Raw genomic sequence first — 21074 nt, 5'->3', positions numbered from 1 at the left:
CTTTGTAATATAGAGTGTTTATAAAATGAAAAAAAAAGTGTCTGGAATGTGCAGCTATGTATGTGTTTCTGTGCTTCACACTTACACCACTCACTCACTGTGCTCCTCCATCCCTCCCTTAGTGTTACATCCAGCCAACTCATTTTAATTTTTCCTGGCAATGCTCTTAATTACTTACTTTAGCTTGTTTTTTTTTAATTCAGAAATTAGATAAGACACTCAGAAATAACGCATTTACAGACTGGACACTAAGTGAAGTTTCATAAACTAATTTCGAGAGGAGCACGTGATATGATTGTGCACCGCTGGCCACTCATCCGTAATCAGTAATAATCCAATCAGAATGATCCTAGCTTAGTATAAATGGATCACTTTCTCCCCATCTTCATTTTGGAAGAATCCCCCCTTCCACCCCATCTCCTCCTTTTTCTCCCCTTCTAAAGGGGGAGCGATCGAGACCTACCTGATCTCGGTTCTCCTGATATGCTTCCAGACCGGGCGGGAGCCCTGGGCTCAAATATCTCCGAGCTCAGGGTTCTCTCCCGGGACAGCATGCCAAACCTGCTATAAGTGCCAAGCATATCTAAGTGGGAACTCTTGAAACAGACCTCACTCAGCTGTAAAACACAACTCAGCTTTGAATCTCCTGAAAATAAGAAAATGGAAAAAAGCACACATTAGATTGAAAATGACAATTAAAAAATACGGGGAAAATAATTATAACTGTTGTAATATCAATCAGAATTTCTTTTTTTTTTTTTTTGTCAGTTACTAGTTCAGCGGTATTTCCAATCTCTGTTGATGTTTTGAGGTCATAATCAAAAAGTGGGGTTGTACTATAGATAAACAATTATTTTGTTCTCTGTCCAGTCTGTGAGTATCATCTGTGTTTTCCACAGAGGTGAATTCTGCTGTGAGCTACAGCTTGTTACCTGGTCCTGGATATGAGCTTTTCAGAATAAACTCCCACACTGGACACATCAGCACCTCCGTTCGGCTAGACAGGGAGATCCAATCCACATTTACTCTTAGAGGTGAGATCTTCCATTGCCTGTATCACTTCAACTCACTCATCACACCAAGGTCATCCACAGAGCATTAAATACTTCCATTAGATTGCATGATTTGTAGGATGCAGTGTATGGTTGCAATGAAATGATTTGCTGTATTGTTGAAAATGTGTTGTGTTTTTTTAATTGTTTTGCCTAAATTGATTAATGATTGTGCACAAACTATTAAATTATAATCATTTTGAGTGAAACAACAATTTTAAATTGTATACTGTATAGCTCATATTGAATTGCCCATTTAAACTTACTTCAGAAAAGGCTGGATTTTATTTTTGGCAAAGATGCATTAGTTTTCCACTGTATTATCGTTCCACTGTATTATCGTTGTTTGTAGAATTATCATGGCATAGAAAACTGTGTTTTCATGGTAAATGGGTTCAGATATTTCAATGTCAGGGTTTGCTCATGGAGTGTAATGTACGGTGGCCGAGAGAGCTTAACGAGTTGCAATTTAAGAAAAAAACATTCAATTACAAAAAAATGCCAGCAAATTAGGAAAAGATCTTCATCTATTTGACAGCACACATGCTGCAAATCCTCACAACGTATACAGATAAAAAACACGTTCTGCATTTTCTCACAATGAAAAAAAATTAATAAAGTGCATTGCATTTTCTTTCAACACTTGCTAAAATATGTTGAAATGTTTGAAGGGGACTAAAAAATGGATAACGCTGTGCTGTGACTATTGCTCAGTGAAGTTGTAGGTAATCTTTGATACAGTAGGTGAGTTTTTCTGTTTGTTTATTTTAACATCCTCATTCCCTTGACTTTTGTATTTTATTAGCCTAAATAACCATAACCTATATAGCCGGTTACATTTACTACCCTATCATACACCCGGTGCATTAAGTCGCAAGACGTGTTTGGTGAGCTTTGTTGCTATTTTCAGACCAGCGCAACTCTAGTTTCCACATTTTGCGTTACATTGTTTAAATAGCAAATCCATTTGTGCCACTTTATGGACTCATGGGCATGCTGGTCTAAAATAGAGGTGTGTTAAGGTGCACGTTGCTAGTTTGAAGAACTGAAATAGACCAAATCATTGACCATCCAAAATCAGGTCTAAAGTCCAGCGCAGAGCACGTTAGTTATACACCTATGTGGGTTCAAATGCTTACATGTTGCTTAATACACATAGGATGTACAGCAATACACAAATACCTTTACATATGTAACATATTTTGTTCATAAATATAAAAACCACTACCTCCATGCCTCATCTTGGGTGGATTTTTTGGTTTATTCATGATAATTTGCATTTGTATAATGATACTATTATTAGCAGTATTATTGTAACGGGGAGACTGACACGGAGGGATCCATTTTGCAGTATTTATTAAGTCACACTTAAACATCAACAACTCGCACGGCTGTGCGGACATACAACATACACATCAAAGGAGGTTTAGCAGATAACAGACGCAGAGTGATTACCAGGCTTGGGTCAGAGGCAGGCAGCGTGATTCAGAGTCCGTGTAACAGGCTTTGGTCAGGGGCAGGCAGCGAGAATCAGAGTCCGAGGAAACAGGCTTTGGTCGAGGGCAGGCAGAAGACAGAGCAGAGTCGTGAAACGAGCTGAAGTGGTAAACGGGAGATCAGGCAGGATAGAACGCTCAGAATTGCTGGCTGGGGCTAAACAAGACTTCGCACTGAAGTGTGTGTGTGAGCTGCTTATATGTGGTACGTGGGTCATTAGTGGAATGGAGAACAGGTGTGCTGGGATCAGGGTGAATGGATGACGTAATGGTTAGAAGTCCGGAGATGGTGACCTCTGCTGGCCAGCGAGGGGAATGACTGGGACCGAGTCGGTGACAATTATGTATTATATGAATATTTATATTTGTTTTAATTAAAACAGGTTTAGATTTGTCCACCTGTCGTGTTTTGGAGACGTATGCATCACCATATGGGGCAAAAGAATAGGACGTGTATTTGGATATAACTCAGTTTTTTGACCACACTTCGTTATTATTGTTTACTTACTTGTTTGCTGGAAATTAGAACTGAATTTAAGAATAGTTTTGAAACAAACCTTTGCGCTTAACAAATAAAATTAATTATGCAGGCTAATGGATGTCTTTTGTTGAGTGTGTACAAAACCATTTCCTTATCTACGAAAGTAAAGGAGTAAAGAGTAAAAGTAAAGAGAAAGTAAAGAGGCTGAAGGAAAAGGCTCTTTCTTTATACTCACGCTGCAGATGGTCTGTTTAACTGTTTTCTCACTAGTGTAGCATTCAGTTTTTCCACTTACAAATTCCACCATGTAAATAGCAAATGTGCCATGGCATAACGCAACTGACTCTTAAAGGAAATGTGAGATGACACTCTGATTGGTTTATTCTCAAAACACAACCATCACTCATTAAGAGAATAAGCACAACCCTGTTTACCCATGCACCGGACACGCCCTTAATGCTTTTGCGCCACATGCTTTAGACTTTGCACCTAGATCTTTAAAAAAGAGCTTGTAAGGTCCCCTTGAAACTTCCGTTGTGTTCTGTGCTATTTGAATTGCTTGTGAGAAAATGCAGCATGTTTGATTAATGTTGGCGTTGTGTGAAAATGCAGCATATTTTTTTTTAAAAATGTGTTTGTATTGTATTTGCACCATGTGTGCTGTCAAACGGATGAAGATCTGTTGTTTTAATTTGCTGGCGTTTTTTGTAATTGCATGTGGTTTTTTAAATTGCAGCATATCTCTCGGCCACCGTAGGTAATGGGCAATTAGAGTTAATCATCAAATACAATAACAGAAATCTGCAGATGAGCTTAAAGTGGCAAGGCGGTGTTGGAATGATCATTCTGAAGCAGTGCCTTGTTTGGATAACTGACATAATGTTTATTTTATTAATATCATGATTAATTAGAATTTTTATATTCAGTTTTCATTTTAAATTCAGTTACAGGTTGTTGTTTTTTTTAGTCATTTTTGTCTAACTAAGTGATGCCTATGTATTGTCTATATAGTTTTCAAACATTTTTTTTTTTTTTAGTTATTTTATGTAGTTTTATTTAGTTTTATATATTTTGTCTCAGTTCATATTTATTCAAGTAACTAAATTTTGGGGTTATTTTGTTACTGTTAACTATTGCAACCCTATTAATCCTGAATGTTTTTGTTTCTGGACATGTTGTGCTTTATCTGTAATTGCATGTCACTACAAAACTTAAAACACTGCAATTATAATGTGATATATCACATCTTTCTTACCTTTCTTACATGTTTTTGTTTCTTTCACAGTCCAGGCAGAGGACAGTGGGACTCCGTCTCTATCCAGCACTACAACAGTTTTGTGCTCTGTCCTGGATGAAAATGACAATGCTCCACAATTCTCCCAGCCTGATTTACATATAGTTATTCCAGAAAATTTAGCTCCTGGAGTAATTCACATTGTCCAGGCCTCTGATATTGATAATGGGCTAAATGGAACTATTCAGTACTCCATAGAAGGTATGTAAACCCATCCAACCTCACCGTCATAGACATTTTAATTTGTTTTACATATAAATTCATAACCTTTTTATGCTATTTGTTTCACTTATACAAGACATTTGTAATGAACTCTGACCTACTTTTAAAACACTTTACAATGTATGGCAACTAACATATTTATGGCATATATATCAAATAATGTTCATTTTCATTTTAAAGCTATAGTTCTGTTGCATAGCAAAAATATTAGTAAGGTAAAAAGTATAAGTAAGCCTTCTGCTAAAGTGAGACTAAAACTCAAGCGAAATCAAGAAAAATACTACTTAAATAGAACTTAATATTATTTGTTTATTAACCACATAGCATTTAAAATAATCAATCAGTAAATGAGACACAATCGCCTCGCTGCTAGAAGGTCACTGATTCCAGCTCCGGCTGGTTCAGTTGGTGTTTCTGTGTGGAGTTTGCATGTTCTCCTTGTGTTCACGTGGGTTTCCTTCCGGTGCTCTGGTTTATGTTCCAAAGACATGTAGGCATGTGTGAATGCGAGTAAATAAGGGGACGAAGCTGAAAAGAAAATGAATGAATGAATGAATGTAAAAGCATTGTTCATTGATTGTTCATGTTGGTAAAAAAAAAATAACTACATGTCTAGTATTGGAAATGTTAGCTAAATGTTGAATAAGTTAAATAGAGAATAGGTTAGCACTGTCATCTCACAGCAAGAAGGTCACTGGTTTGAGTCCAGGCTGGCAATGGGGTACTGTATAGGTTATTTGCTGTGCGGTTCTGGAGATTCAAATTCAAATGGAGGGCAGGAAGTAAAAATCTGAATGGGAGGGATATTGGAAAGTTCATAATTTTGAGATTTATACCATATTTCAGAGGAGATATAAATATAAAATAACCACATATGTTGGGCATGATCTTTATATGATGAAAATAGCTGAGTTTTTTTTTTTTTTTTTGAATTTTTTTTTTGTTCTGTCAATTACCATCAACAAACATTCACTGCTGCTGCTCATCACCAGTAAAGACTTGGATTATTGCTAAACAAAATGGAGATTTGATTGCAGCAATTACATGGCAGGGTACGTAATTTATATTCTTCTGAATTTTGTAGAAGTGTGGTGGTGTTTGTATCTGATTTTTATATAACACTTTAACATGTTTATACACATATCTAGGCCCATCTTTATAAGTGCTGTCAAACTAATTATCGCGTTCAAAAAAGTTTGTACACATAGATGTATTCAAAAAATGTCTATTACATGCCGCCTTTTATTTTTCATAAACATAAAAGCTGTTTGGAAAAACATTTCTTATACTGGCCAATTTAAGCAATTATAAACAACATAAAACATAAACATTCTGATGTTATGATAGAAAATGCTATGTAGAAGAATCACTTCCTACCCTTTATCTGTATTTTGCACGTCATCAATGATGTCATGTAAAAACAACCTGATGGAACTACTATAAAATGATTGTTGAACAGTAGTAAATATAAAAGAACTGTGTACTTCAGGAAAAAGCTCCAATTTGAGAATAAGGGTTCTTAACTCTCTTTTTCATCTTATATTACAAGATTTAGAGTGTTTCAGCATTGATGCAGTGACTGGGATGATCCGCACTACGAGACCCCTGGACAGAGAGGAGCGTTCCAACTACTCCCTTCTCATCACTGCAGCAGACCATGGCCATCCGCCTCTGAGCTCATCTGCACTGCTGCACATCACCCTCACAGATGAAAACGATAACAGCCCCTTATTCGCCCGCAAAAGCTATCGAGCCAGCATTAGCGAGGGGCTCCCTGTGGGTACAGAGATCCTACATCTGATTGCGTGGGATCCTGACGAGGGGGCCAATGGTGTGGTTACATTCTCCCTGGAGGAGGAGAATTCTGGAAACTTTCATGTTGATGGCTCTACTGGAGTGATAAAACTCACAAAGCCATTGGACCGTGAAACTCGTTCCCAGCATGTTTTCAGGGCTGTAGCTACTGACGGTTGCAGCGAAGGTCCACGCAGCTCCATCGCTACAGTAACAATTCAAGTGGAAGATATTAATGATAATACACCAGCATGTGTTAAGGAACCCATGCGAGTGTCAGTGTCTTCAGTGAACACACGTCCCAATCGACCTATTGCAAAGGTAACGGCCCAAGATCCAGACCTAGGGGATAATGGGACTGTGGTGTTTAGACTTCCAGAAGAAGATGAGCTGTTTCAGGTCGATGGATCTGGAGCTGTGAGGCTAAAAGCACCCCTGAGTAATGAAGTATCTGGGACAAAGCTGCTCCGCATTCGGGCTGAGGATCTAGGTAGACCTTCCCTCACCTCCAGCTGCCTTCTGCTCATTCAGCTTAATGATGAAGAGCCACTGTTGCAGTTTACTGAAGAACTTTATGAAGTCGCAGTTCCAGAAAACAGCAAGACAGGTACACTTTGAGTAGCTTTTTAGTCCAGAGAATTGTTTCGTAGCTTTGAGATGTTTTTCTTGAAATTACACCAATGATGTAGTTAGTTGTACTTATGCATATATTTTTGAGGTCGTTATTTGTGATTAATGATGCATCTGTGCGTGTGTGCGTGTGTGTGTGAATAAATCATCATTTGTAGGATCTTGGGTGGCCAATGTTGTAGCTCATGACCAGACATCAGATGAAGGAATGATCAAGTACAATATTTTCAGTGGCAATGAAAATGAAGCCTTCATTATTAACCCAGTTACAGGTGAGCGTATAATGTAAAACTGTATATATATACTTTTTCTTTTTATGTTTCATGTTGCAGTTGCTTTAAAAATTTTACTATTATGACTTTGCATAAAATATTGTCTCATAGGCTCTTGACTAAGGGTGGAGCCGAACCCGAATACGGTATTCGGAAAGGCACGAATAGCGTGTTTTTACGAATACTTGATTCGAACAAATACTTGAAAAATTATTTGTATTCAGGAGCAAGAAAAACACTATCAAAAAGCACCGTTTCCTCATGAGACCACAGTGCATGCCCACGTGAGTGAGAGAGAGAGAGAGAGAGAAAGAGAGAGAGAGAGAGAGAGAGAAAGAAAGAGAGAGGGAGAGAGAGACGCTCAGTAGTCGGAGGGCGGGGCGGAGATAAAATGTGTCAGGCACAAGCTTCTCCACAGCAACAGACAGAAGGCTCGGCTGAGCAAAAAAAATAATTCACTGCATCACTATTTTTGTTAAATAGATTTTTGTACCTTAATTGGGTTCCAAATGCAGTTTATAAACTTGTAGCGGAGTTGAAGCGGAGTTTTGAGTTTGAAGGGATATTCTATTACATTATTGACGTGTGCAAACGGGTGCTCTGTTTACGCAACGTTAGTTCTGTTAGCGCGGTAATTTAGACAATAGACTGTTGACAGAGTAACATTAACGTTCGTTTATAAAAAGGTTAAAACAATGCTTTTGCAGTTGTGTCGAATAATATGCACTTATGGGAGTTATATGGTACGTTATATGTAAGTTATATGTCTTTTGCAGACAGCAAGATATATGCTATAGGCTAGTTAACCTTAGCATAGCTTCCCGTCACTTTTTATTAACTTGAAACTCCTCAAATACATTTGGGCACCCAGAAAAAGAGTGAAAAAGACTACTGCTGAGCCATTTCTTGGTCCTTCACCAGTCAAAAGAAAAAAAAACCTTCAGGTTCTGTGTGGAAGCATTTTACAGTCAGTGGTGCTGCAGATAAAACAAAGTGATACTGTATAATGTGTGCAAAAGTGAAATCAGCAGAGGCAGAGATATTAAACATCTGTCAACATCTTCTATCCATAATCATTCATTCATTTCTTTTCGGCTAAATCCCTTTATCAATCTGGGGTTGCCACAGTGGAATGAACCACCAACTTATCCAGCATATGTTTTACGCAGTGGCTGGCCTTCTAGCTGCTACCCAGCACTGGGAAACATCCATACACTCTCTTTCACACACATACAATAGGGACAATTTAGCTTACCCAATTCACCTGTATTGTATGTGTTTGGACTGTGTGGGAAACCGGAGCACCCGGAGGAAACCCACGCCAACATGGGGAGAACCCAGTCGGGGCTCGAACCAGCAACCTTCTTGCTGTCAGGCGACAGTGCTACTCACTGTGCTACCGCGCAACCTTCTATGTAATGTATTATCACATGCACTAAAAGCATCCTTTCCTGATACTGTCTGTGAACCCCCCACAAGCATCAATCCCCTCAATCAGCACAGCTATGGTCTACTAAATCCTCCACAAGCACCAAACCATCAACACAGCCACATTCTGCCCCAGCAAGTCAGTTTCAAACATAAAAAAAACAAACAAACAAACTTTGTGTCTGTTTTGTGGCAGGCAGATGGCAATAGCAGGGCTGTATCTTTAAGTATTATATAGAATACTTTTGTTTTGCCAGATCTCCCAGGCAGGGTTTTATTTAGATTTATTTAGTTAATATTAGTTTTTGGAATTCTGTGCATTGGAAAGAAGTTCTTTCAGAAGAAGAACAGTTTTTTGAAGTATTATTTGTTTTTATTCTGTCTATTCAGTGTCCTTCAACAAGAACGGTGGTGGTGGGGTTCATAATAATCACAATGGGATTTTATTAGTTGTTGGTTTAACCATGGATGAGATAATGGCTTCTATGTTATTTTCTTTTCAATGACATTTCTTGTCACATGTTCAAAAACAACAGCCAATATTGCATGTCTATAATTTATATAATGGGTATAATTAAACAATACTTTCACTATAACGTAAATTACAAGTGTAATAGAAAAAATATATATATTTGCGCCATTTTGAATTTTACTCGAATACAAATACAAATACAAATACTTTTCCCCCCTCAACAAATACAAATACAAATACCGGCTGCTCCGCACATCCCTACTCTTGACAAAACATAATAGCAACAAAATAAGAACAAAAACAATATGATAAATTATTAATTATATTAATTTGTATTTGGAGAATTTTGTTAAACAATAGTTTGTAGTTCCTAACATAAGTGTTTCATGTGTCTTTAAATTACAGTTTGGGAAGGCGTGTTAATGTTTAGTGTTACTTTTTGATTGGTTTTAAAGGATCCGTTCACCAAAAAATTATTAATTACTCACACTCATGTTGTTCCAGTCTCATAAGACTTTTGTTTGTATATTTTAGATATTTTAGAATAAACCTAAGAGCTGATTTATACTTCACAGACAGCAATGGTCCAGCAAATTCTAGTAAGAGCATACTCTCACTTGGCACGGTTGCCGAGTTGCGGTTGTCCCCACTACCCCTCTCCCCCGAACGCATGCATTCACACTGCATCTACAGTATATGGGAGTTACCGACTTACATCACACATGACGTCACTTGGGTTCATACCAGTTGCAAAAAAAGACTGGTTGCAATAGCAAACATGTTGTGTTGTGCGGTAGGATGCCAAAACACTGCTTTTAATGCAAACCACAGACGTTTTTGGCTAACAGCCATCATAAGAGCTGAATAGAGTGAGGACTTAATTAAAAATGTTCGACTCTGCAGTTCTCAGTTTATATCAGGTAAGTTCACACTATGCTGAATCATACACATTACTCATTTTTGATTGCAGCAATGATTTCAGCAAAAACAATTAAATATGGTTACTTAAACTGCGGACACTGAATGCTAAGAATAAAATGTAAAAATATAAGTTCACATACCCTGCCGTACAGGTGCAGATAACTGTCAGAATGTAGTCGTTTTTGCTTGTTGATGATTACCCAGGCCTTGTACAGTTCCGTCTTCCTGCCTTGTCTTTTGCTAGGCAGAACGTCAGTTTTTAGCACTACAACGTTTTGAATCTGGTAATCATGTAATCTTTAACATCTCTCTTGTAAAATCACTTGGAGATACAATGAGATAGTTGAATATTTCGGGCTGGATGCTTGGCCATTTCATCCTATCTAATATCCTTTGGGAGGGTGCTGTCACAAATGGATGTATCAGACAAGCACTGCTTACTTTAGCATTAATTTTGCCAAATAACTGTGGTTATCACTGGGTGACAAGCTGTTATAATACGCTGAAAGCATTATGCAAATAATGTTTTAGTCATTTCAGATGCAGTGAGGTCAAATATTTTGCCGAACACATCCCCAACATTTAATGCTCCTAAATTATTATAAAAGTCAACGTGCTGCACATATTAGGAGGTTTGCTGAAGGTGCAGCTGACCTTCAAGCAAGAATGATTAATAAATTCATATGAAACAGTCCCTTAAAAGTGACATTGTGTCTTCTTTTTCTGGCTCTTCGTGCACTCACACTACAAGTGTACCGCGCCAAAGCGCAACCGAACCATGCTTTGGCACACTTCTTCCAACTTGGGCAGGGCCGATCAATTGAACCATCGTGGAGAAGCTGCAGGTCTAAATAGATCATTGGCGGGTGACATCAGTGGTTCATCTGTAATCATACGAAGCCCCTCTAAAAACAACTTAGTTTACCAATGTCTGCAGCATCTGATCTTTTTGTGCGTTTGCTACAGGCGATATGACATTTGCATGACATTTGACATTGATATTGACATTAGACTTGTTTTACTGTCCATAGTAAAAATGCACACCATGACATGATGCGGGAAAGAAGATATAGGTGATCAAAATTGTATTTACAGGGTTTTTTGCCACAAATGAGTGTTCTTGGAGCTTTGTGTGATTACAGGTGAACCACTCCATTCTGTGAAGACACATGGAATGTTTGGATGACATTTTTGGTTCTTTTTCTGGACTTTGAACATCTTGGGACAATTTATAAAGCATCAGAGGGCTCTTGGATTTAAAATATCATAATTTGTGGTCCAAAAAAATGAACAAAGGTATAAGGGGTTTGTAACAACATGAGAGTAAGTAATTAATAACAGAATTAAATTTCTGTGTGAGCTAATACTTTAAAAGTTTTTTGTTATGTTTGCAATTTGGATTTTACTATTATGATGAGTCAGTGGTTGGGTTGAGTATTAATCTTTAATAACTTCATTCATTGATCACGGTGGCCGTTTCTCTTTTGGTTAGCTTGTTAGCATGTGTGCTATTACTAGCTAAATGATCGATTGCTGGAGTACTGTAACAGTTGGTCTTTTAAAGACAATCACTTGCATGGTTTTAACAATTAAATAAACGTTTATTTTTGTTATTTAAAATAAAATTATTGTTTTAGTGCTACTAAAATTCATAGTAAAAATTACCGTAAATATTACCTCAGCCTTTTTATTGTTTTGTTTGCGATTTTTAAAATAAGGTTAAACATTTACAATTCAAGGTATTGCTGGTAAAGTATAAAGACTACATTTAAAATGTACTTTACTATAAATTATGAAGCATGATATAGTATTTGTGCTAGTGACGTTGACAAGTTTACAATGTTCAATTTGACAGGTGATATCACAGTAAATGATCAGAGACTACTAGACTTTGAGGTTCAGAGTAAAGTTCAATTAGTAGTCCTGGCTGAAAACGGACATCAAACAGCCTACGCCAGGGTGGCCATCACTCTACAAGACATCAATGACAATGCACCAGTGTTCAAGCAAAGCTACTACAGAACAGCTGTGTGGGAGGGACAAATACATAACACCTATGTCATGCAGGTAAAAGTCTTTCATAAAATGGAAACAGACTTTATGATAACACTTAACAATAACAGTACATGAATAATGATGTGTTAATATGTAAACTAAACATCCCTTTATTGCGAACTAATGATGAGTTAATGTATGTGCTAATTAAGAAATAACTTTACATGAGTCCATGTGTGAATAACAGCTACCTTAATTACTTGTTAGTACATGCTTGTTTGTTAGTTAATGTATTAATTACCACATTAAATGGTTAATTTAAACATCATGAACTCATGATATGTTAGTATCTAATTATATTGTGTCTACTTGGCACATTATCATTAACCCATTTTTAACTACTCATGAACTCCTTATGTATGTCCATTGAATAACAATAGAAAAGCTTTCTGCACACATCAACGTGAACAGTTTGAACACAGGAGTTCATGAGTAGTTAAGGATAAGTTAATGATGATGTACCCCTCCAAGTAAAGTCATGACATAATTGTTCATTAACAGCTTAAAAGTTCATGTTGGTTAAATTTAGCTTAAACTTAAATGTTAATTAATACATAAATTAACAACATGTACTAACAAGTAATTAAAGTAGCCGTTATTTACTCATGAACTCTTGTGACTCATGGTGTTGTTAAAATTAGCGCATATATTAACTCATCATTAATTCAAAATAAAGTACTGTCTAGTTTACATATTAATACATCATTATTCATTCACTAATATTGTAAAGTGTTACAGACTTTAATATAAACTTAGAATGCATTAGTAGCCATGTGGCTATTTGAATAACAACTAATTCATGTGGTGTATAATTTTCAGTTTCAGTTTTTTTACAAGGTGTGAGATTAACATTTTAATACTGTAATTTTGTAGGTGTTAGCAACAGATTCTGACAGTGGTGTAAATGGGCAGATCAGTTACTTCATTATGGACGGGAACCACAATAATGCATTTGTGATCGACTCTGTTCGTGGGATTCTTGCCACAAATGCTGTCTTGGACCGAGAAATTGTCTCATCCTACAAGTATGAAATACCCTATTGGTTTTTTTCTACTTTGACTTAATTCATTTAACTATTAAAGCCTATCAGACATAATTTGTGACCCTGTACCACAAAAGCCCTTCATTTTATTTTATTTTTTTGTAAATTAAGACATATACATCAGCTTTCTATTGCTCTGTGATTTGTCAGGATCAAACCATATTTGGAGAAGATACTATTTGACAATCTGGAATGCAGGGTTCAAGAAATCTAAATACACAGAAAATCAGTTAAATTTGTCTAAATTAAGTTCTTAACAGTGTGCATTACTAATATATTAACAGTAGAACATTTAAAGGGCAATGAAATCCCCCTGTCTCAGCAGGGTGTTTTATCATTATTCAAATTATTTGATTTAATCTAAATAAGACAATAATGTGATTAAGGTGTTTACATGAGCTGCTTTTTAAATGTTCCTTTCATGATCCCATTTAATAGGATATAGCACATAATTACATTAACGTCATTGCATCACCACGCGTTTCCTCCAGAGTTTCATGTAATTTCAGGTGTTTCATTCTTGATTTGTCGACTTTAACTGTAGCTTGGCAATTCATATTTCATACTGCATGCCGAATAGGAGAAGAAAAAAAAACTTAAGCATACTCTCAGTATATGTAGAGACTCAGTAGGTGCAGAGAATAGCATTAAACAGCCGTGTGTTTATAGACTATCCTGTCATAAAATGCGGCGAAAATCCTACACAACGGTAATAGTTTGATTAAGGTGTTTGCATGTTTACATTCGGAGAGCAGCATTTACAGTGGATCTTTCAGTCCATGACCAAACTTAGTAAATAAATAATTTTGACTAAGGTATGTCTTTAAAAACTGAAAGAGTACTGCTGATGATACTAACTAACTTTGCCATCTGATTAAACATTGGATTTCACCATTTCCAGATGCAAAATGTTCTCAGATAAAAAATGTTTTTACAAACTGAGCACTTCACAGTTAACAGTTTACAGTTTTTTTTTAACAGAATACAGTTAAACAGAGCATCTACCACGCAAGAATGAGAGATAATCGATCTACTTTCACTTTCGCTCTCGTGGATGGGCAAACCTTTACACACAGACATCAATTAGCCTATAAATAATTCATTTCGTTTGTTAAGCACAAATATTTGTTTCAAAACTATTTCTAAATTCAGTTATAATTTCCAGCAAACGAATAAATGAACAATAATAACGAAGTGTGTTCAAAAACAGGGGTTTTTCATATTTTTGTTGGCTAGAAAAAATATGTTTTGTAATATTTTAATCCTTCATATTTATATCATATATATATATATATATATTCTTATTATATCCTACATATAGAGCTATCCTTAATAGTAATTTTTTTTTTTCATATTGAGAGATATTTGCGTATTGCCCTAGATTTTGTGTGTAGGCTATTAAGCAGTGTGTGAGGCGCAAGAGTGCGCTAGAGTTTAGACCGGGTTTGTTTTGGTCTAATGAAAAATCTATTATAGTTTCTCAAAATAGCAACATGCCAGCAGTGCGCCTCAGAACGCCTACCTTTTTAGACCACAACGCCTATGGGCGCACATATGAGCGCAAATGCATTTGCTATTTAAAGAGCGTGGCACAACGCCTGAAAACGACTCTTGCGCCAAGCTGAAACTAGCAAACAAGTATTGCGCCCCGCCTTGTGCCACATTGTGCCGAGTGTATGATAGGGCCCAAAATCAACACTGACGACCCAATTCTTCTTCCACTTGTTTTAATTACGGTTGGCAACACAACTCGTTGGCATCTCTCTGCTGTCTAAACACTGTAACAGGTAAAAACAGTCTTCGAAGCTGTATCATGCATATTAATGAAGTTGCAATTCATTCCCAATCGAGTTAATGAAATCATGAATTAATGCTAAAAACTCTAAGATGTCATGTTGTACTGGCCAGTACAGACATCTAGTCTACATGCTGCAATTTACACAAAGATCTCATGGCCGTGATGTAGCTTCAAAATTTCTTTTCAAACCGGAAGAACGAATTTGCCCCAAATAATGCAAAACTTTACACTTTTTTGTGAAGTATATGTCTCTTAATAGTGTTTTTAGGAATGTGAGACACATATATCTCAAAAAAATGTGTTTTGGTGTTTTGTGACCGTTAAAAATCATGGAACATAATGTTTACCTAATATGCTAATGATGCATTAAAAAACAGTTTATTACTACTCGTTACTGTGTATTGTTGCCAAAATATACCCATACAAAATAAGAGTGGTTTTGTGGTCCAGGATTACATTTGTTTTCCCATTAGCCAACACAGTTTGTTATTTTTTTTCTTAATAAAATATTTATTTCAAATGTAGGTTAATTATCCAGGCCAAGGACATGGGCAAAGCACCTCTTACAGGCACTTGTACTGTCCGTGTCCAGGTTGTAGATGTAAATGACAATAGTCCCACAATTCCATCCATGGAAGCAGTGACTATTGCAGAAAGTAAGTAACTTAGTTTTGTTTACTGATTAAAGCAGAACATACTGAAATCTTTTTTTGAACATTTGTCCAAAAGATTAATAAACAACTTTCTTTATAGATCTTCCTCTTGGTTATATTGTCACCCGAGTGATTGCAAACGATGTGGACCTTAGTCCTTCAGCAACATACAGATTAATAGAGAAGGATGATACTAGCAGAAGCTTTGCAATTGACCTGTACACAGGAATTATTACCACGACTAAAATCCTGGACTATGAAGAACAATCTGTCTATACGTTGAAAGTGCAGGCATCAGACTCTGTTCATCAAACTGAAGCTGAACTCTCCATCCAGGTGTTGGATGTCAATGATAACTCTCCAGTCTTCTCTCAGGAGTCTTACCAGGTAATATATTATATTCAATAATTTTAGGGGTCTTGATCACTTTTGAAGGTTGGACTACTGATGATTTTTTTGTTCTACTCATTCAGGTTGTGTTGTCGGAGCGTACATTGGCAGACACATTTGTTGTGTCTGTATTAGCAACTGATAAAGACTCTGGCAAAAATGGAAGAGTTTCTTATAGGCTACTGTCTTCCCCAGTGGGAGGGTTCTACATTGATCCTGACAATGGTAACTTTCAGCAGAAATAATTTGCTCACAAATCTCAAACTGCATAAAACAACAAAACAGAACAAGTCAGAAATTCTATTGTAAGGTATTTTCCTGTAAATAATCGTGTGTGTAAATTTTTTTTCAACTACCTACAGGTTCTGTGTTTACCAACAAGCCTCTGAATTACGTTGCAAATGGAAATGTATTACGGCTTCTGGTGGAAGCACGTGACAGTGGTGACCCTAACCTTTTTTGTGTCACTTCTGTGGATATAGAAGTGGTGGACTTCAATGATAATGCCCCATTCTTCACACAGAACTCATACCAGATAAACATTCCTGAGGATGTGTCTGTTGGAAGTACTCTAATTACCCTGTTAGCAGAGGACAAGGACTACTCAGATGAAAACACCCATTTGGAGTATCTAATCATCAGTGGAAATGATGAGAGGCGGTTCTGCCTTGAAGTTGTTAGCATTCAAGCTGAACCCCACAGTCGAACTGTTGGTCAACTAGTTCTCTGTGATACTCTGGATCGAGAGACTACAGACGCATACTCATTAACTGTGACTGTAACAGACAGGGGAATCAATCCCCTAAATAGCTCAACTGTGGTTTCAGTCAAAGTCCTTGATATTAATGACAATGCACCTGCTTTCAGTAGTCCAGAGTACCATGCACAGGTCAGCGAGAACAGCCCTGTAGGTCTGGTTCTTGTCCAAGTGTCTGCCTACGATCCTGATCTAGGTGCAAATGGCACCATAACGTACAATATAATCTCTGGTAACAGCGAAGGCCTAATCACAGTGGACTCTTCAACTGGTGTCATTAAAGTTAATGGGACACTGGACTATGAGGAGGACACCAAATTAACATTAACAGTCCAAGCATCAGATTGGGGAACTTCAGATGACAAAAAAGTATCTTTTGCTGTTGTTTACATTTTGGTTCTGGATGAGAATGACAATTCCCCGTTCTTCATGTTCCCCACCTACAACTGCTCAGTGTCTGAAAACCTTCCAGCTTTTACCCCTGTATGCACAGTACATGCTGTTGATGAAGACGCTGGAACCTTCGGACTGCTTAGTTATTCCATTGTAACTCCCTGTTTTGTGGACTATGACAGTAGCAACCCAGACAAGAAGGAAGCCTTTGGTATTGATCCTCTAACTGGAGACATCCATACAAAACAGACATTTGACTATGAAGGAGATCGAAATTTCTGTTTTGTTGTAGAGGCCCGTGACAAAGGAGATCAAGTGGCAACCTTGAGAGTACGAATTGAAATCGAAGGCATTGATGAGTTCAGTCCCATCTTCACCCAGAATGTGTACCATTTTTCTTTGCCAGCTAATCCCAAAGTTGGCCAAAGTATAGGCTACCTGATGGCTATGGATCATGATGGTGGTCTGGATGGTTTAGTGGAGTACTCTTTAGTCAGCCCTTCCTCATTTTTCAATGTTAACAAAACAAATGGCTGTCTATTTGTTTCAAACTCTGTGTACCAGAGACAAAGCCCCATCTCAAATGAGACAACAGAAGACCTGATTGTTCTAGCAAGCAGCCCCAAATTGGACTCCAGGTCATCAACCTGTCATGTTATTGTTAACATATCCAGTACAACAAAGGCTTTGGCAAGTGCGGATTTCAGTGTTCACACTGCCACTCTCAGTGTATTGTTGATGATATTCCTCATACTTCTACTAAGCTTCATTGCCCTTGTTTTAAGATGCAGGTCCAAAAAGAATGCCACAAAGAAGACACCCTCCTTATCTGCTAATCTTAACAGTGAGACTGACTCTTTTGAAACAACTGCTGGCAACCTTCACAACACCGTTAATGGTATTAACCTCCAAGATTTACAAGAGCCAGTAAACTCCTGGGGAAGAATTGATATTCCAAACCCATCGAGTAACTCAAATTCGAATGCCTCAAGTGGAAGAGGATCTACCGAGGAAGAGACAGCAGAGGATGAAGAAATCAAGATGATCAACAAGTTCCCATATTTCAAAAGGCTTAGCTCTCTCACAACACAACAAACATCAAGAGTCTCAGACTCAGGAATTCCCAGAGACTCTGATCAATTCTCCTTCCACTCTGCAGATGAAGATCCACCTTTTGATCCCAATATAGGTATAGTGAGAATAGTGGATATGCCCAGTTCTGAGAGTCTCCATAATTTCAAGGATGAAGGAGGAGGTGAGGGCATGCTTCCACAGGTGGTTAACATGAAGGAAGTTGAGGAGGTCATGAGAAGGTGCATGTCTATGCGTGATGACCAGGGTCCAGTTGAGGGTTCACTCACCAATCTGATATCCTCTGAGGAAAGGCTACATGGAAGCCACAGTTGGGACTATGTCATCAACTGGCAGCCGCGCTTCCAAACTTTAGCCTCTGTTTTTACAGACATCGGGATGCTTCCAGATGAAGGAATGAGGGCCAGAGATGTGGAGCCAGAGTCTCAGAGCCTTCTACACCCACCGCCGCTCATCACAGCTGTTGCCCAGCCAGGAATACGTGCCGTTCCACCCAGAATGCCTTATAGAAGATCGCCCCTGGTTAGACTGCCCACATACACTAAGACCTTCACTAGAAACACAGAGTTGAGAAGTTCTGCAATGACTCCTAATTTCTCCCCCTCTCTGTCAATACTTACGGTTCGGACACCCAGTTCCTCTCCAGTGGTCTCAGAAACAGGTTTAGGATCCTACACAAAAATAGCAACACTGCCTAGAGACATGTTAGATGAAGCAGAAATTCAAATTTAATATTGTATCTTTGTGTTTTGTATGTTGTATATAAGTATGTATGTATACAGTATGTACAGTATGTTTTTTATGAAATTAATTTATAGTGTGCTTTTTAAGCATCTTTGAATTATGACAAAATATCTATTGTATTAATCAAAATGACTGCAAGAATTTTTATATATTTTTTATAATATTAATAACCAAAGTTTTAACTATGGTATTCAGTTGTTATAAAATACATCACACAAACATTTGTATTATGCTAGATTTTTTAATTGATTCTAATTATTTGGGCCGATGATTCTTCTAATTGTTCTGATTATCTTATTTTTTTGTTTTGCCAAATGTTTTCTTCTGAATTTCTGAATTGTGGTGGCTAAGTAATAGTCTGCCATGCAAGGATCTCTCAGAGCCCACTAAATAAAATTAAATAAGCGCTACTTTACAGAGTACACCTATGAGTACAGTTACAATTACAACCTTATTCAGATTTTTTTCACTTCCGCTTCAATCTCCAAGCACTTATGATGTTTGCAAGATCAGACATAATTATGCCACAACTCATATTGGACGCAATGTACTTGTAGTAAATCATAATGTAATAACTACAAGTAATGTAAAAACTGCACATAATGTAATATTATTTACATTATAATTAAAATGAAATGTGCATAATGTACAAATGTTCTCAAAATGTAATAAAATATTATTCTCATATTGTGAAAACAGTTCCTACATTATGAGAAATGCATTCTAAACTTTAAAAGAAAATAAAAATATTGACACGTTGTCTTATCTGTATCTTTGATCTCAAAAACATTAAAATGTTTGTTCAAGCTACCTAGGAAAAGCAACAGATTTAACCTTTGAGAGCTGTTTTCATCTACTCTGTGATGATTTTAAGTTTTAATTTGCCCACCACTTTCTCTTTGTTTCAGCAAATCCAATAGGTTTGGTGACAAATCTGATTTTTATATGGTGAAGTATAATATTGATAGCATTGAGTTTTTTTTTTTTGTGTGATCAATCCTTTTAGAAAACCTGTGTAGAGCTGTGAGATATTTGAGATATGTGTAGTCTGTCAAATTTAAAGGAATACTTCACCCAATAGGGTGGCACGGTGGGTAGTGCTGTCGCCTCACAGCAAGAAGGTCGCTGGTTCAAGCCTCGGCTGGGTCAGTTGGCATTTTTGTGTGGAGTTTGCATGTACTCCCTGTTACATCACCATCTCCACGCCAGATAAATACAATCCAGCCCCAATCCAGACGTCATATCTTGTCAGAAAATGCCTGTTTCTCCAGGTATATGGACAACAAGTCAGCAAAGTTTCCAACACCTAAACCTGTTAACCAGTATTCAACTGAATTAACAGTCTTCTATCAATATAGGAGTTGCCTGGAAAAAAACAGAGAGGAGAAGAAGCAAAAAAAAAGACAAAGTAATGATGATAAAAAAAGAGCAGTTTATTGAATAATCTTAATTGCGTATGATTCAATGCTCAGACCTCGTCTGACCAGGATAAATCCAACAAGTGTTAATATACCACGAGCAACAGCAATGGAAAATTACTGCTTCACAACATTGTCCAGAGACAATACAGACCTTGAAATGGAGACATTCTCCTATCTCTTACTAATGAAAACAAGTGTTGCTTGAATCCACAATAATAAAATAAAAAAATATGTTAAAAAAACATGATAAAATGACAAATAATCAATAAGAATAATCAAATCATTAACTAATGATCAATAATATGATATAATGATAATTACATAAAGGACTAATGACCATGTGATTAAAAAAAATAATTAAATGAATAAAAACAAATGAAAATAAACACAACACAAATGAATAGTTGTTTTCTTGACACAACACATAAGTTTGCTACAAGAATTCTCAGATCCTTAGTTAGATTCTTCATACCCATGTTTAAATGGGTTTTATCCGGGAGCTTCGGTTTCCCCCCACAGTCCAAGGACATGCGCCATAGGTGAATTGGGTAAGCTAAAACTGTCCGTAATGTATGTGTGTGAATGAGAGTGTATCATTGTTTCCCAGTGATGTGTTGCGGCTGGAAAGGCATCCATTGCTTAAATTATATACTGGATAAGTTGGCA

At 37.0% G+C, this 21074-nt stretch overlaps 1 protein-coding gene across 4 annotated transcripts in view; it reads left to right on the top strand.

Moving 5' to 3' along the window:
- The window catches only part of dchs2 (dachsous cadherin-related 2), a 49075-nt gene extending 29331 nt beyond the window's left edge, over positions 1-19744 (top strand). For 2 of the 4 annotated variants that reach the window (XM_068221269.2, XM_073951469.1), the window contains 11 exons: positions 900-1034; positions 4315-4524; positions 5538-5597; positions 6095-6946; positions 7128-7241; positions 11918-12129; positions 12991-13142; positions 15484-15614; positions 15712-15998; positions 16085-16226; positions 16364-19744. In XM_068221269.2, the coding sequence (XP_068077370.2) occupies positions 900-1034; positions 4315-4524; positions 5538-5597; positions 6095-6946; positions 7128-7241; positions 11918-12129; positions 12991-13142; positions 15484-15614; positions 15712-15998; positions 16085-16226; positions 16364-18975 (4907 nt within the window). In that variant the 3' untranslated portion in view covers positions 18976-19744. The remainder of the gene's footprint in view (positions 1-899; positions 1035-4314; positions 4525-5537; positions 5598-6094; positions 6947-7127; positions 7242-11917; positions 12130-12990; positions 13143-15483; positions 15615-15711; positions 15999-16084; positions 16227-16363) is intronic. The other 2 variants (XM_021476495.3, XM_073951477.1) reach the window with 1 other exon arrangement.
- The last annotated feature ends 1330 nt before the right edge of the window (positions 19745-21074 follow it).

Source organism: Danio rerio, chromosome 1, assembly GCF_049306965.1.
Source record: "Danio rerio strain Tuebingen ecotype United States chromosome 1, GRCz12tu, whole genome shotgun sequence".
Taxonomy (NCBI): Eukaryota; Metazoa; Chordata; class Actinopteri; order Cypriniformes; family Danionidae; genus Danio; species Danio rerio.
Note: the sequence above shows the minus strand (reverse complement) of the source record. Positions and strands in the feature narration are given on the sequence as shown.